This window comes from Prunus dulcis, chromosome 8, assembly GCF_902201215.1.
Source record: "Prunus dulcis chromosome 8, ALMONDv2, whole genome shotgun sequence".
In the NCBI taxonomy this organism is placed as follows: domain Eukaryota; kingdom Viridiplantae; phylum Streptophyta; class Magnoliopsida; order Rosales; family Rosaceae; genus Prunus; species Prunus dulcis.
In genome coordinates, this window is record NC_047657.1 from 18459031 (window position 1) to 18474715 (window position 15685).

The 15685-nt window shown below is 38.8% G+C and overlaps 3 protein-coding genes across 3 annotated transcripts; 1 reads left to right on the forward strand and 2 right to left on the reverse strand.

Moving 5' to 3' along the window:
• Window positions 1-3326: 3326 nt before the first annotated feature.
• Window positions 3327-5172, forward strand: LOC117637477 (PRA1 family protein F2-like). Its single transcript, XM_034372373.1, has one exon. It carries the CDS (start codon window positions 3497-3499, stop codon window positions 4097-4099), a length of 603 nt encoding a protein of 200 aa, XP_034228264.1. The 5' UTR covers window positions 3327-3496; the 3' UTR covers window positions 4100-5172.
• A 574-nt stretch (window positions 5173-5746) lies between these two features.
• LOC117638224 (E3 ubiquitin protein ligase DRIP2) lies at window positions 5747-10010 on the reverse strand. Its single transcript, XM_034373357.1, has 8 exons — window positions 9774-10010; window positions 9440-9658; window positions 8464-8563; window positions 7538-7877; window positions 6947-7389; window positions 6782-6829; window positions 6405-6477; window positions 5747-6284 (listed from the first exon to the last, which is right to left on the reverse strand). Exons 2-8 carry the CDS (start codon window positions 9552-9554, stop codon window positions 6111-6113), a joined length of 1293 nt encoding a protein of 430 aa, XP_034229248.1. The 5' UTR covers window positions 9555-9658; window positions 9774-10010; the 3' UTR covers window positions 5747-6110.
• A 1278-nt stretch (window positions 10011-11288) lies between these two features.
• LOC117638257 (magnesium transporter MRS2-I-like) lies at window positions 11289-14503 on the reverse strand. Its single transcript, XM_034373392.1, has 11 exons — window positions 13925-14503; window positions 13776-13805; window positions 13393-13543; window positions 13062-13183; window positions 12788-12862; window positions 12273-12500; window positions 12150-12194; window positions 12023-12067; window positions 11867-11896; window positions 11653-11772; window positions 11289-11561 (listed from the first exon to the last, which is right to left on the reverse strand). Exons 1-11 carry the CDS (start codon window positions 14198-14200, stop codon window positions 11475-11477), a joined length of 1209 nt encoding a protein of 402 aa, XP_034229283.1. The 5' UTR covers window positions 14201-14503; the 3' UTR covers window positions 11289-11474.
• Between the last annotated feature and the right edge of the window lie 1182 nt (window positions 14504-15685).

A 15685-nucleotide genomic window follows, 5' to 3' on the forward strand; every position in this document is an offset into this window, starting at 1 on the left:
AGCTGCATGAAGAGCAACCATTGCAGTCATCACGTATGGAGTACACAGCACCTAGGGAAGGGCAGCAGTCCACGTGTCATGGTGATCAACTCACGACATCTGGCGATGGGCAGCAACCCGTGTGCTTTGGTCATCAGTCTACTGAGCAGGTCCCTGAGGAGCAGCAAACATTGCAGGAGGAGGAAGAACATCCCATAGGTCCCACGGGGTTTGGGCTTGATGATGAGCTGCAGCCCACTATTTGCAATGGAACCGAACAGCAACTACAGCAATTGCCACGTGATTTTCCTTCCGATGTTATATCAGATCCAAGTATAAACTCATCTTATCTTAATTCTCATAACCAATCGTCTTCTACACCGGATGCAACTCCACTCCGTCGCCTTCCAGAGCGTATTAATCGAGGTATTCCCAAACCCACTTACGAGGCAGATCCTAAGTGTAAACACAAGTATCCCTTGAGTGAGCCAAATTCCGATTCAAGAGTGAGATACCCACTAAACAATTATGTGTCTACCTGTCACCTGTCAGAATCAAATAAGTCATTTGTATATCAATTATCTACTGTATCTATTCCTAACAGTGTGCAGGAGGCCTTAGCAGATTCCCGCTGGAAAGATGCAATGAACGAAGAATTAAGATCGTTGAAGAAGAATGCTACCTGGGAAATAACAGACTTGCCAGCCGGAAAGAAGTCCGTGGGATGCAAATGGGTTTATACGGTCAAATACAAAGCAGATGGAACGGTAGATCGCTTTAAGGCAAGATTGGTGGCAAAGGGGTATACACAGAAATATGGCATCGACTACACTGATACCTTCGCACCAGTGGCAAAGATTAATACAGTTCGTGTTCTACTTTCCTTAGCAGCAAATCTAGATTGGCCTTTGCAACAGTTCGATGTGAAAAATGCATTCCTCCATGGAGATCTAACTGAGGAGATTTACATGGACCTTCCACCAGGGCTGAGTGATCCGGACATACGGAAACAAAAGGTATGTAGGCTCAAGAAATCATTGTATGGATTGAAGCAGTCTCCAAGAGCCTGGTTTGGTAGATTTACCAAATCCATGAGAGCATTCGGGTATATGCAAAGTAATTGGGATCACACGTTATTCCTGAAACGCAAGAATGAAAAGGTTACAGCTCTCATCGTATATGTGGATGATATGGTGGTTACTGGTAATGATCCTGTTGAGCAAGCAGCCTTAAAAAATTATTTGTCCACAGAATTTGAAATGAAAGATCTTGGTTCTTTGAAATATTTTCTTGGGATTGAGGTGTCGAGGTGCAAGTCTGGGATATTTCTATCACAAAGGAAGTATGTTCTTGACTTGTTGAAAGAAACTGGCATGACAGCGTGCAAGCCAGTATCTACTCCGTTGGCCGAAGGAATGAAGTTGGGTATTGATCAGAACCAAGGATCGATTGATAAAGGGAGATATCAAAGGTTAGTGGGAAGATTGATGTACTTGGCTCACACTAGGCCGGATCTTGCTCATGCCTTAAGTGTAATTAGTCAATATATGCACAATCCGGGAGAACAACACATGAGTGCGGTTATGAGAATATTGAGTTACTTGAAAGGAAGCCCTGGTAAAGGAATTTTATTTCGAAGAAATGGGCATTTCAGAATTGAGTGCTATACGGATGCTGACTGGGCCGGATCAACGGATGATAGGCGCTTGACATCCGGGTATTTTACCTTTGTTGGGGGAAATCTAGTAACATGGAGAAGTAAGAAGCAGAATGTTGTATCAAGGTCAAGCGCAGAAGCCGAATTTAGAGGCATGGCACTCGGTATTTGTGAACTCTTGTGGCTTAAGTTTCTATTACAAGATGTGGGGGTCAAATGTGGTCAGCCGATGAAGTTATTTTGTGATAATAAAGCTGCTCGTGATATTGCTCATAATCCAGTGCAACATGATAGGACCAAGCATGTAGAGGTTGACAGGTTCTTTATTAAGGAGAAGCTAGATAGCAAAGTAATTGAGGTTCCTCCCATAGGAACGGACGATCAAGTAGCAGATATTCTCACTAAGGCGGTTTCGAGTGACAAGTTCTCCAGGTTTCTAGACAAGTTGGGCATGTGCAACATCCATGCACCAACTTGAGGGGGAGTGTTGACTTGTTCTTTATTGGATTCCTTATTGGATCCACTTTGCCTCTGCACTTTAGTTACTTTAGTTTGTCTCCCTCCACTTTAGTTTGTCTCCTTTGTCTCCCCTCCAATTGTGACGCCAAGTGTGGCATAAATCAAGGAGTCAATCTCCTTATATATGTTGTTGTACAATTGTAATTAAAAACAACCCGACCTTTGAAATTAAAAAGGAAAAAAGCATTCTTTCTTCAAACAAACCGTCGAAAAATGGAGCTCGTATTTGCACAGTACAACACCCCAAACACCGTGCGGCCCTGCAGACGACGGTACAAGGCCCTCGTTCTGGTTTCTAGACGACAATACCAGCCCACGTCGTCGTTTCGACTTCAATGAAAGATATTGCGGTTTTCTAATGAGCCCATTTCATGTATTTTTTTGTCAAGCAGCCCACTTCATGTTTAAACTTTAGACTTTGGTCAACCCAACTCTTTGGGCCCTTTTTTCTTTCATCCCAAATTATTTACCCATTTCGATTTGGGTTTCTTTGTCAATTCCATTTTTCTTTTTTGGCCAAAGGTTTTCTTATCAATTCTCATATCCAAATTTGCTGCGGAGTAAAATACATTTGAGAAGAAAAAAACTAAAAGACAAATAACAACTATTGACGTTTACCCTAGCCGCTCCCTTCTTTTAATTTCTCAGGGTGATTCGAACTATTGAAATGAGAAATTTGAGAAGAAAAAATTAAAAGACAAATAACAATTAATTTAGAAGGTGATTCAAACTTGTATAGAATACAAGTAGACGGATTCACTATAATGATCAACCGGCCTAATTTAGGTCGGCCCAAAGTAAATATATTAAATGTTCTATCTTATTTCTGTCTTTTTCAACTATCAATGACCATCATCCATCCAATCCTTTGTTACAAGTTACAACTTTTTTGCTTTTTGGTACCAAAAAAAAAAATTTGTACCTTTTCATGTTGGAGCCATTTTTGACCCAAAACACCAGTACCCAACTACCCAGTTTGCCACGACAGTGGAGGAAGTCACTTTCTCTTTAATAAAGCCGAAGGCTCTACCTCAACCATATGCTCCGGTTGCCCACAACGACATGACACGACGCCGTTTTCGCGTAGTGCAAACGCTGTCGTATCCTCTTTTATCAAATCACGCATCTCTTCGCTCCTCAAAAGCACAAATATCAAACCAGCAACAGAGTCTTATGGGGAATTAGAGAAAATCTCTCTCTCTCTCTCTCTCTCTCTCTCTCTCTCTCTCTCTCTCTGTCATACTGTTCCGATCCCCCCCAGCAAAAGATTTTCACTTTCTCTTTCCTAGGGTTTAGCTGAACTCAGATAGCTTCATATTCAAGCTCAATTGTCCAGCTCCAATGTCTTTAGATTCAAATGCTTACTATGGCACCCTACCATCAACCACCGCCACCAGCACCGCCGCACCCTCAACGTTCTTTCGTGCCAGAGAAACGACCCAGTCCTTCTTCGCCAAGCGCCGCCCGTGGCTCGAGCTCGTCCAGCCCTTCTACAACTTCACGCGCCCCTACACCTTCGGCGAGGCCACAATCCGAATCAAGCGCAACCTCAGCTACTTCCGCGTCAACTACACCATGGTCGTCCTCTTCATCCTCTTCCTCAGTCTGCTGTGGCACCCAGTCTCCTTAATCGTATTTCTCCTCGTCTTCGTCGCCTGGTTCTTCCTCTACTTCTTCCGCGACAACCCACTCGTCATTTTCAACCATATCGTCGACGACCGTATCGTTTTGGGCGTGCTTGGCGTCGTCACCATCGTCGCTCTGATTTTCACGCACGTGTGGTTGAACGTGTTGGTCTCTGTTCTAATTGGGGTCGCAATTGTTGCGTTACACGCAGCTTTTAGGGGTACGGAGGATTTGTATAACGACGAGCAAGAAGCTGCCGAAGGTGGGTTGCTTTCGGTTGTGGGCAGTCCCACGCGACCTCGGTACTCCCGCGCTTAGCTGATTTTCCATTCGATTCTCGCTATTCTGTTTCGATATGGATCTTGGTGGGTAGGAGAAGTTCCTTTTTTGGCATTGTAAGCTCATTTTAGATCTGCTTTTAGTTAGCATTTTCTTCAATCTTGAGCTCTATTCTTTGCTTTTAGCTTCAAGTTCAGTTTTTTGTCCTCTTTCATTTTTGTAAATGCAGTGCGAATTGATGACCCTTTAGAGGTTTTCTTTTATACTTAGTGAAACATGTATCAGATTGCTTGGTTTTTGCCAATATATAGTTTTGATTCAAGTGTGGTTGTTAAAGGTAAACATTGAAATGCTGTTGAACGTGAGTTGTTAGAGTGAAGCAATTAATCTATTTGAATTTAGATTCAAAGTGTTGCTTACTGTTTATGTGCATATTCTTTGGCAGATGATTCTTGCATTTGAATGTATTGCTGTCAGTCATTTCTACTGGCATTCAACTGTTGATTGTTCATAGCTTTGTGCCATCTCTTGGATAAGCTTTACCTACTGTTAACGGTCATCTCTACCCTCTGTATGTCACTGCTCAATTTACCTATTGTTAATAGATGTTTCAGAGTGCTATAAGACCCATTTGTGTGGACTTTGAAGGCTGGATGGGGGAGCCAAAGCATGTTTTCCCTCACAATTTTTGTAGATTTGAGATGATACAGAGTAGAGATGCAGCGCTTTTGGTTTGGGCCATGTGAGGATAAAGTCTTTGAATTGATTATTGGAAAGGAAAAAGCAGGAATTATAGCAGCCATGGTCCATGCAAAGCCAACGCCTTTTATCACAATGGGTTTCTGAAGATCTTAATCTATGGCTGGTTTGCACATGAGCTTTCTTTCAGAATCCCGTTTGGTTGGAGTTTTGATTCAATAATACATACTTCACTTTTGTTTCATATTATTTTGGAATTGGTTGGTAGGGGATGAGATGACTAGGCAACTGGGCATTTACCGGATGACCGCTGGTTCCTTTGACTTTCTTTGATATACTGACAGGCAGTGTTTAATATTTGAATAAATCTGAATGGAATAATGGCATGTAAATCTTGCTATTATTTGTTGGTAGAGTGAGAAAATACTTTTGGGGTCTTTACTTTGAATTGAATGCAAGGCATCTTGAGTGAATGGATTTTCCCAACCGCAGTTTTATTGCCTGCGCTAATGTCTCTTTGTAAGTTGCTTTATGCCCGAAGGACAGAGATGAAGCCTAGCTGTTTAGATGTCATGAGACATTATGGCTCTGAGGAGGCTCAAGACAAGAAAGGTAACAGCCTTGAGCATAGGGAGCCTATAATTATACAACCAGGTGCTGAGAGATAGGATAGCTGTACAGTCACGTGCGCACGTGATCGTGTTTTTGGTTCCCTCCCAGTTGAATCATTTTTTTGTATATATGCAGGATGCATGGAATATCTTCTAGTATATGTTCTACAATTAATCACAACTTCAATCTTCAGGCCAACCCAAGTCATTGGATTGAAAAAATAAGATGCCCTATAGCTCAATTAGTTGAGAGCATTTATCCTTGTATTCGAAGTCTTTCTTAGGTTTGATTCCCTCCCTCTTCCAAGATTTTTTTAAAAAAAATTTGAAGATAGTAACTGACTTTATGCACAAAAGGGGAAAATAAATAAATAAATAAGAACATTAAACAAGTAACATCTTGCTATTTTTAGTATTTCGCAAACATTTTGTTACAGACAGTAAATTGCGGCCAGAAACTGTGTATCAGTCAGGTTTATGGATGTTCTGCATTCCATGACGTGAATCAATAATCTTAAAAAAAAAAGAAAATATTTTTATCTAAACCTTAATATTACAATCGTCGCAATGGCCATTTGCCAAGAACAACATGCCAGACTATGGAGGTGGGAGCACGGGCAAGTGTTTCTTTAGGCTGCTGCAGTAGACAACATGGCAATTGCAACACATACTCATAACATACATGCCGGATCAGAAGCTGCCTCCCGACGATTTGAAGGGAAACAAATATTGTCGTTCTTTTAGGAGTTTGAGACCTTTCGAGAGTAAGCAAGCACCATCACAAAATCTTTTGCAGAGGACCCAATGGATGCAGTAATTCGTTGTGAAGGTGATGATGTTTGTAGCCACAAGTCGACTAAGTTATACATCTGCAATGTGGGAACCACTGGTTGTCCCATGCATTTGATCTCAACCTGCAAGAATGTTAATTGAATGGTTACCAAAAGAAGCACAACAATATACAGTAGAACTCTATTTCTAAGGATAATTTTCCAGTAGTCTTTTTAGATGTAAACAAGTGTGGGTTCGCTAACCTCAGCTTCATTGGTGAGATCTAACTTCCTCATTAGGTACTTCTGGATGAACGAAACAGGCACGTTTCCATCTCTTTGACAAATGAACCAAATATAAGATTTAAGCACTGGAGAATTCTTTCCAGACATAATCATTTTCTGATCTTCAAAATCTTAAGAAGACACATATTACTAGTACTAGCAATGATGATTTTTGAAAATTTACAGTTTTTCCGGCATTAAGATAACATAGTATTAATGGTTTTCATACAACCATGCATGTACTCCAGCAATAAGAATAAAGCAAGCATGTATGTGCATTAAAACAATGTACATTTCAGCATGTAATGATGAATGAAGCGTTCAAACATGCATTAAAGCCATAGAGACGAACTCACTTTATTCTTAAGTAATTTGTAGGAATTTGCGGCAAGGGTTCATCTTCCCTGAAACCATGAAGTTATAGAATCAATATATCAACAAAAGCAGAGCAACTTGTCAAGAAATTTGTATAAATATTCCAAAATGATTTAGAATCTTTCAAAGCTAAAGTTGTTTCTCACTGGTCTTCAGAAGCTACAAGTGAGAACCAAATTGGACCAACTCTTCTTTCATGTTTGCCAATGGCTGCATCCAGAACAGCTTGGGGTGAAATGCTTGATTCTCCAAATGCTTCCCTCTTTCGGCGAACCCTACGCAGCTTCTTAGGCTTTACTGTTTCTGGAGAGAGAAGATAAGTGCCATTTTTTTCATCCTCAACTTTTGATTTCTGTTTATTTTCCTTATTTTTGGGTTTTCGAACCTGAGATTCACTGGCGACAACATGCACCGGTTCTACTTTATTATCAGACCCTTGTGAATTGGATTTGTGAGACTTGGTCCTATTTGCAACTTCCACCAAAAAATTTAATGGTTTCCAAAGATCCAATTTCCCTTCCCTTGCTTCACCACCATTCTCAGTTTCTTTAATGGGTACAGATTTGCTAGGCTCGGCAGAGAAAGAACTCTGCCAGTCAAATGTGAAAGCAATAAATGCATTAGTATATTTACCAAATGCTATATTTTCTTTTTAAGCTTGTGAAAACAAGACCTCATCGGCAGTTTAAAGAGTGCATATAAGGAAAAAGATAAGAGATAATGTTGCCCTCATTTACCTGCCTGTTATTTTGACCAGACTTATTTGAGGCCTCCGGTGAGCTGAAACGCTCTGGATGATCTTCCGCGGCAGAATCTTCCTCTTTCTTTATAGGCCTTTCAACCAAAAAACTAGATCCCTGTAAAGCAGAAGCCTTTCTCGCAACAGCTTTAGTTCTCCTTCCAGTCATCATGGTAGCCTGGGTTGACACTCTGGGAGTGCTGACCACCAATGACGAGAGAGATCTCTCCTTTCTTCTAGCGGGTAATGTAGCTGAAGGCATAACTTCAGGTGCCCTTACCTTTCTTCTCTTAAAAGGGAAAATCTTAGCCCTTACATCTTGCAAACTGTGGTCTGGCCTGATAACCAAGGTAAACTAAAACACATCAATATATCATGATTTATGAACAAAATCTAAAAATTTCTCCAATATGTGGTCTATTCTGCATAATGGACGTGCATGATTGATCAGTAAGTACAGTTTACGGGTGCTTGATAAGGGCACGAGGATTGAAGAATTACAAGATTTCCAAAGACCATCTGCAACTAAATCAAGCAAATTGGAGAATGGTCGCAAATGCAGCACATGCACACAGACAGAAGCTCATAAAAGAATTAGGAAGCATATTTCATTTAATACCATCCTCTTCATTTGTCATCTCAGTAAATTCACTATATCCATAAACCCCAATTCACCTATACATATTGAACTTTTTTTTTTCAACATCCCAGAATAAACTCACTTGTGAAATCTTTGCCAATAAAACAATATGGGAAAGTTATATGTTGATGACATAAACCATGGCATCCTGACTAAAAAGGAAAATTGAATGATTTCCATTCAACAAAGATGAAGGAACCCAACTTTTCCGAAAATGCATCAACATTATAATCCAAGCAAGTACTTGTTTTGCTAAACTCGAAGATAAGTGAAGAAATAGGAACCTTAATTTCTCCAGTGGTACACAACCCAGATCGATATTGCATATTGGACAGAATTCTAGTTCCTCGTCCGAAATCTTACTATATATGCACTTCCTGCAAACTGGAGAAGTCCAAACAAAAAATCTATCAGAATTATTCTTTACACTGTGCACGGAGATAGAATATTGAGGAAAGAAAAGGGGGTTGGGGGAGCACTCTGGGAGAAAAAAACTTTCAGCAGAATTGTTTTGCAATAAGTATTAGAAAATCCAGAAAATGAAGTAAACTAAATTTTTTTTTTTTGGGGGTACACTGGGGGCTAAGCCCATGAACAAAACTAAAAAGAACCACTTATCATCCCTAATAATACAATTAATGCCTTCAGGAGGCTCATGAAATACATGCACACCTAAGCTAACTAAATTCTTAATCAGGCAGCGAAAATAAAAGGAATCATTTATGATAACTGAGCAGTGCTATAGATTTTGAACAGAATTATATGTTTGTAAAGATCAATTGGAAAGAACACACGACTCTATAACTCTAGGCATTAATTATACAGTCATGGGATGAAGCATGAACGCAATGCTACTTAGACCACTGCAAGCAGAGGCCTTTCGACAGAAGGCAAAATTATATCACTGTCAGTCGAACTTTCGAATTATCGCCAAGTATATAAATTAAACAAGATGCTGCTTGTTCACGAGTGGTTGGCCAATCCAACTGGCAAAGCTGCTCTCAGATCTTCCAGCAGAGAAACATAAAAGGAAAGTATGGAATTTCAAAAACCCACATCCCAAAACCAGTCGGAGCCAAACCAAGCCAAACCCAGATAAGAAAAATGCAAAATACCAACAACCCAGATCACCAAAAACATCAAATGTCAAAAAAATCACAGCTTTACAATCAAAATTTTGCAGAATCGGAAACTAAACCAGCAGAAAGAGACAAACAAAGAATCAGAGACGCAGAGTCATTGGCAAGAGGGAAGACTCACACGTATGAAGGCATTCAGAGATGGTGGTGGCGTCTCTGAAGAGCTTATGGCAAAGCGGACAAGTCATGCATGCTGTAATTGTCTCCCTCTTCACTTTCACCACCTGATTCGGCATCTTCAACCTCTCACACTTCAGCTCTGCAATTCAAACTCACCCACGTATTCACACACTGCATGTTAACGCAGACACAAAATTTACGTCCATTTATTCACATCCACCTGCATTAGACACAAAAAAGATAAAAATCAGAACATCAACAAGGCAACCAGGCAAGCAAATAAGATGAGGAAAATCCAGCAAAATGCGTGCAGAGGGAGAAAACAAAACAGATACCTCTGCTTATTGTTGAAAACGGGTGGAGAAGAGAGCTTGCTGTGGCTAGTGGGAAGGTGAGATTACGAGATGGGCTCGATCGATTTTCGAAGATTTGACGTGGGTTTTGATGGATTTGCACAGAGGGTCGCGGATTATTGATCTGAATCGAGAGGCTCTCTTCGTCATAAAGAGCATGAAGCAAAGAGTTTTCTTTTTTTGTTTTTGTTTTCTTGTCTCTATATATTTTATTTTCTTATTCTAAAAGCAATAAATAAATAAATAGGATTTAAAAGACAGGTTCAATTCAAGATGATGGGGTGACGCTAATGTGCGCCGGGGTGCGCATTGTGGTGAAGAGTGCGCGCTGGGTTTCGTGCACCTGACGGCGAGTCTTGCGGAAGTGTGTCCACATGTGCATAAGCATGAGGTCGTCGCATTAACTGTTTTTCTTTCTTTCTAATTGAAGTTAAAATACAAAAAATAAAAATAAAAATAAAAATCAACAGAGAGACCAAAGAAAATGAGTCGAGATTTTCACGTACGGATGAACTGAAACAAGCTACTTCAAACTCAGACATTTGTCCAATTTATATTACAACTGAACCTCTCGTTTTCACTGTTTTACTGTTATCTTCTTTGTTTACAGTCTTACCCTTGCTTGCAAGTAGTAAATATGCAAGGTAGACAAGTTAATAAGACAGACCTAAAAGGGAATCTGTCAATCAATGTGTGTACTCGGACAAAAGTATCATTCTACTATTGGCATTAAGTTTAGGGCTTCTAATGTGTGAGGGATTGGGGTGGAATTGAACAAGTCAAAAAGAAAGGGCAGGTGGTTTCTTTGAGGTCTTTGGAAAGCCATTAAAATTATATTTTTGTGGGCCAACTGAGTGGTTGAGCAAGTGAAACTAGCCTAGGTTAGGAATCTAGGAGACTTGCTTACAACTGTTAACGTACAAATCTGACCCATAGGAATTAGATTGATCATATGATAGTATCCGATTCATAACTTCTATCGTTTCAAGTATGTGTGGTATTCGATTCATAATTTTTATCGTTCCAAGTATGTTCTCTCATTTCAAGTATGTATGGTATTTGATTCATAATTTGTCTCATTCTAAATATATATATATACGTCGTAACATGAAAATACAAATTTATGAGCCATGCCTAAGCCATTTATTAAATAAACATTCAATGAGTTGTAAGTGATTTAAATCCGTTTTAATAATGATTCCACCTGCTATATTATGTTAATTATTAATAATAATAAAAGACCTACATGTAATCTATCAAATCGAATGAAATGCCACCTAGATAGGCAGTACAACATATTAAAGAATAGTTGAAGAACATGGAAAACATGTTACACTTGTGGCATGGTCCTTCTAGGAATGTGTGATATAACAAGTTTCAATCACAGGAAAACTGTGAGGGCCCAGAATTTGTGCAGGAAGAATTACATGTTGACTGATTACCAAAGGCAATTATTGAAATCAAATCCCCAAAACCAAGCCACAATGAAGACCATGATTTCCACAACATAATCATTACATTAAACTTTTTTATTTCAGTGTCTTAAATTGCTAACTACAAGTAAACCCCTTGAACAGGTTTTGTCTGTATTTGTACATAAACAATACATGAAGACAATTGCATGCTCTACTATGTATACATCCTTCCCAACAGATCATAATGGTATGAACAAGGAAAGGGAGATCAAGATCCAACAAGACCTTTGTGCCGAGCATATGAGATTATGAACAAGAAAAGAGAGGCACAAACTACCCCCGTGACGATGATCACCTTTGCGTTAAAGAAAATGGAGTTAGAGAAGAAAAATATTTCCAGAAATTGAAGGAAAATTATGTGTGATGTGGTGGTATATTGTACATACCCATTTGAATAGGTAGCCATGACCTTCCTTCCAAGTATATGGGATGTTCATGCCAAATATTGCAGCCACCAGAGAATATACAGACAAACAAACAGTTCCAGAACTTAGGAACAGCTCTAGCTGTCACAGGGAACTTATATTAACTATCAAAAGGGGACATGTACTTATAAAACAAGGCCATAGTATCTATTTAATTTGGTCCAAAAGGCAGTACCTGAATTAGCTGATTTCGATGATTGTCAAGCTGCAACAGAATATGCAATAGATCAGCCATGTTAATGGTATGCATACTGTTGAAGGTATTATATAGCTCAGGTGAATTGTAGAATTAGTGTATCAAAGTTTTGATATCAATTTTTCCAACCATTACCTGGATATTAATGTAATCCTCTGTGTCATCAATGTATTCACGGAGCTGGTAAGCGAAGAACGAATCAGATAAGTTCTATCTTATATCAGTTGTCCTAGCATGCTGAAACAGCAATAAGAGTACATACCGTGGTCAATTTATTCAATGTGCTTTCAATTTGCATAAAGTAAGCCTGCAAAAGATAACAGGATGCGACTCAGACTTCAGGTACCGGATTTACAAGAGTACAAGACCTATGAAGAATTATAACCTCAAGCAACATCTCAAGTTCCTCAACATCATTCTCCTCGGCTGTCGTTGCTGCACTTGCCCTGCTTGTTTTGGACACCCTTGAGCCTATAGTTATGGTAGGTGAGGCGAGAGACCAATTTGGAGCACCCAAGTCACTGAGAGGTGAAGTCCCAACCAGCTTTCTTGATAAGTAAAGGTCGGCCATGTCATCGTCGTCATCAAGAAGTTGTTCGAGTTCATCTCTTACCTAGAATCCATAGTTCCAATTCAGGAAATAAGTCCATATTAGCAACTTTCTACCTTTATGAAAACAACAACAATACAGCATTTTTAACGAATTTGATTAAAGAACTAAAACATGAAATAAATCCCCTGCATCACTCCATATATGAATGCTGTATGGGGGCTCAAGATGCACAGAACAGTCCAAGTTAACATGAAGGCCCATGAGCTGCTGAGCATAAGAGGAATATATAGTTACATATTAGCATATGGCACCCTCCATTTACAGCATCATATCAATAATTAGCATACCTTTTGAACCCGATTTGTCAACCTGGTCATTGCACTCTTCAATTTACGCACCCGATCCAAATTCCGACTGCTAATCTGCAAATAATTCTGACTGCTTGATCAAAGAAGAATATTCTCAACTAGTTTTCCTTCTATCATGGATGCTGAAAAATTAAGTTAAATGTATTTTGGAGGCTTTTGACACCACAATTACGCAATCAGGGATTTAATTCATCCAACACACAAAGTCAGCTGAGCAGATAAAGAACAATGAAACTCTAAGCAAATCCTTTACCTTGGAAGTCAGCTCATCTAAAGCCGGATAAGCATCAGTCTCTAGTTCTCTTGTGCGCGCATCAAGAAAACTACAAATACCTTCTAGTGCAACTTCTAATGCCCGAAATTCAAATGGAAATTCTAAATCATGACATAAGCCAAGCAACCAGAACATTAAGTCAAAGAACAGATAGAAAACAAGCAAACATACAATATTTGTACAAAACTTGAATCATACTAGCACTAGTAGGAACATGAAATTTGAACTAGAACTTCCTGAGAAATATTGTCCTTTTTAATGTTGTGTAACATAAACCGATAATGGAGAGGTTCTGAAGAGCATCATTTACTGAGTTCATCGGTTTCAACATCCTTCTGTACCCCTGAGGTTTCTTCATCTTCTCCTTGGCCTTGGAAATTGGCACTTACTAGAGGCAAACGTCTTTGAAGTTCCTCAACAATAGGCAGTACATTATCATCAAAAGGATCTCTAAGCAATACCTACACCAAGAACAAATCTTAACCATTCTCCTGATTTTTATTTTTTTTTTCAACTTCAATACATTTGGAAACAACTCTGTATTCTGCTCAATGTAAGATGGAAATCCAAGTCATTACCCTCTTTACTGGTTGTGATTAATTGTTAGTTTAATGCCAGTGTTATTAGAATAAAAGAGTGAGGACAAAACGCAAGGGCAAATGAAACAGTACAAAACATATATAATATAATTACCTCGTCTGCTGTGATTATAGCTTTAATGTGCTGGAACCCAAATCCCCAAAAAGCATACAAAACAAGCACAGTTTTTAGTGAAAAAATAAATCAAAATAAAAATCTGAACCAAAATCGAATCGAAAGTGCATGTGGAAATGAGAACCGACCTCCAAATTTAGAACAATCACTTTCTCTCTACCCAAGATGGTAGAAGGATATGATAACAAGGGATCAAGAAGCCGAAGATCTCTAGCGTGAATTTGAACTCTGCGGATAATGGCGTACTTGTCCAAATCCAATACGGTTCCTTCCCCATCTTGGTCCAGCGAAATCCAGCTTCTCAAAGCTGCAGTCTTTTTCTTAGCAGCAGAGGATTGAGCTGCAGTTTGGGTGCTCTCCACTGGAACCAGCAACCCATCTCGAGCCATTTCTAAAGCCAACATCTCCAATTGGGTAAGCTGCTTATTGAAAAAGCAACTTGAGCAATGTGCAAAATGCAAAGTGGGAAAGTTTTGAGCTTTTTGCAAATCAATCAATTGGGTTGGTTTTGGGTTGTTGCAGAGTTGCAGAATTTGATAGTTGTGGAAGAGAGCAGAGAATTCATATGGGTTTTGGAGGAAGAGGGGTTTGGGTTTGGTGGGAGGAAGGGGAAGATGGGAGGGGTCACAACGGTGAAAATTTGGAGCTTTCAAATTTTGGAAGATATTTGCATGGCTTGGTGGCCGCCAGTGGAAGAGTAGGAGTGTAAGTTAAAGATTACAGGGGAGAAAGTTTGGACAAAGATATGTTTGAATTAGTTCTACTCTCATCTAATGGCGCGTGCCTCACATTCCATTTAGAATTGTTGGGTTGGGCCTTGAAACTTTTGTTTTGTAAGACGAAAATTTGTGAATGAGTATGAAATTTCATATATATGTCTCGTAAATGAATGAGATTTCTTATGAGAAATTGCGAATCGGTATAAATAAACGAAATTGAAAAAGGGAAAAATCGAACATAAGACTTTAAGTACATAAGTAAATATTTTTTACCACTTGAGTTACAAGTTTTGCAATGAAAGCTAATTTTTTGATTTACCACATTTCGTATCAATAAATTGACGTACATAAATTAAGAATTTCATTTATATTTTGAAATCTTTAATGACATTTGTAATTCGTAAAATGAGAATCATCCATTCACATAATCCTTATGTCTTTGTTGACTATGGATTATGCATTTCAACAACCCGAATATTTATTTCTTTTGATAATCAAACCTAAATACATTTCATGGAAAGATATTAAGGGAAGGAAATCAAGAAAATGTCGGAATGGAGAGCACAATAAGCAATTAGATAACTTGGTTTTTCTGTCAAACCCAAGCTGCTAATACACTTATCAAAGTCTTAATGACATGCGTGTAAGGATTTGAAAAGGTATACAAATGGGTGCTTCCTCACACGATCTATAAACATGCTATAGTGGCTCATATACACACACATGTATATATATAATTAATATACTATACCATATATTAATGAGAGAGATATTGAGAGATACAGGTAGGTGACGTGTTGCATAGGTCATAGGTGATGTGCCACTAGAACGCGTTCACAAATTCTCTTATCATTTTTTTATGTGTTTATATACACATATATGTATTAGATTATTAGTCACAAGAATCCAATTTCTTGTCTACTTACCGTACCAACTACTATACTCGTAAGTTACAAAGATTATATATATATATTATAAGGTCACATGAAATCTTCAATATTAGATGTGAATCATTTAGATCCCATCCAAATAATAATAATGATGATTGCTACATGAAGCATGTGACACTGCAGGAAAAAAAAAGGTACTTATTTTCAGGCTAAAGTTCAAAACTCGAGCAAATGCCATGAGGCCCATGACCCAGTTTCAGGCCAGAAATCTCGAGGGCTT

Bases quoted from the DNA above. Each gene is read 5' to 3' on its own strand.
- LOC117638257 (XM_034373392.1), bottom strand. From the start codon at position 14,200: ATGTTGGCTTTAGAAATGGCTCGAGATGGGTTGCTGGTTCCAGTGGAG. The intron at 13,806-13,924 runs GTCGGTTCTCAT...TTTGGGTTCCAG, and splicing joins TGATTGTTCTAAATTTGGAG to CACATTAAAGCTATAATCAC. The intron at 13,184-13,392 runs GTAAATGATGCT...GTCATGATTTAG, and splicing joins TGTTGAAACCGATGAACTCA to AATTTCCATTTGAATTTCGG.
- LOC117638224 (XM_034373357.1), bottom strand. From the start codon at position 9,554: ATGCCGAATCAGGTGGTGAAAGTGAAGAGGGAGACAATTACAGCATGC. The intron at 7,878-8,463 runs GTTCCTATTTCT...CTTGGTTATCAG, and splicing joins GTACCACTGGAGAAATTAAG to GCCAGACCACAGTTTGCAAG. The intron at 7,390-7,537 runs GTAAATGAGGGC...TTTGACTGGCAG, and splicing joins CTGGTCAAAATAACAGGCAG to AGTTCTTTCTCTGCCGAGCC.
- LOC117637477 (XM_034372373.1), top strand. From the start codon at position 3,497: ATGTCTTTAGATTCAAATGCTTACTATGGCACCCTACCATCAACCACC.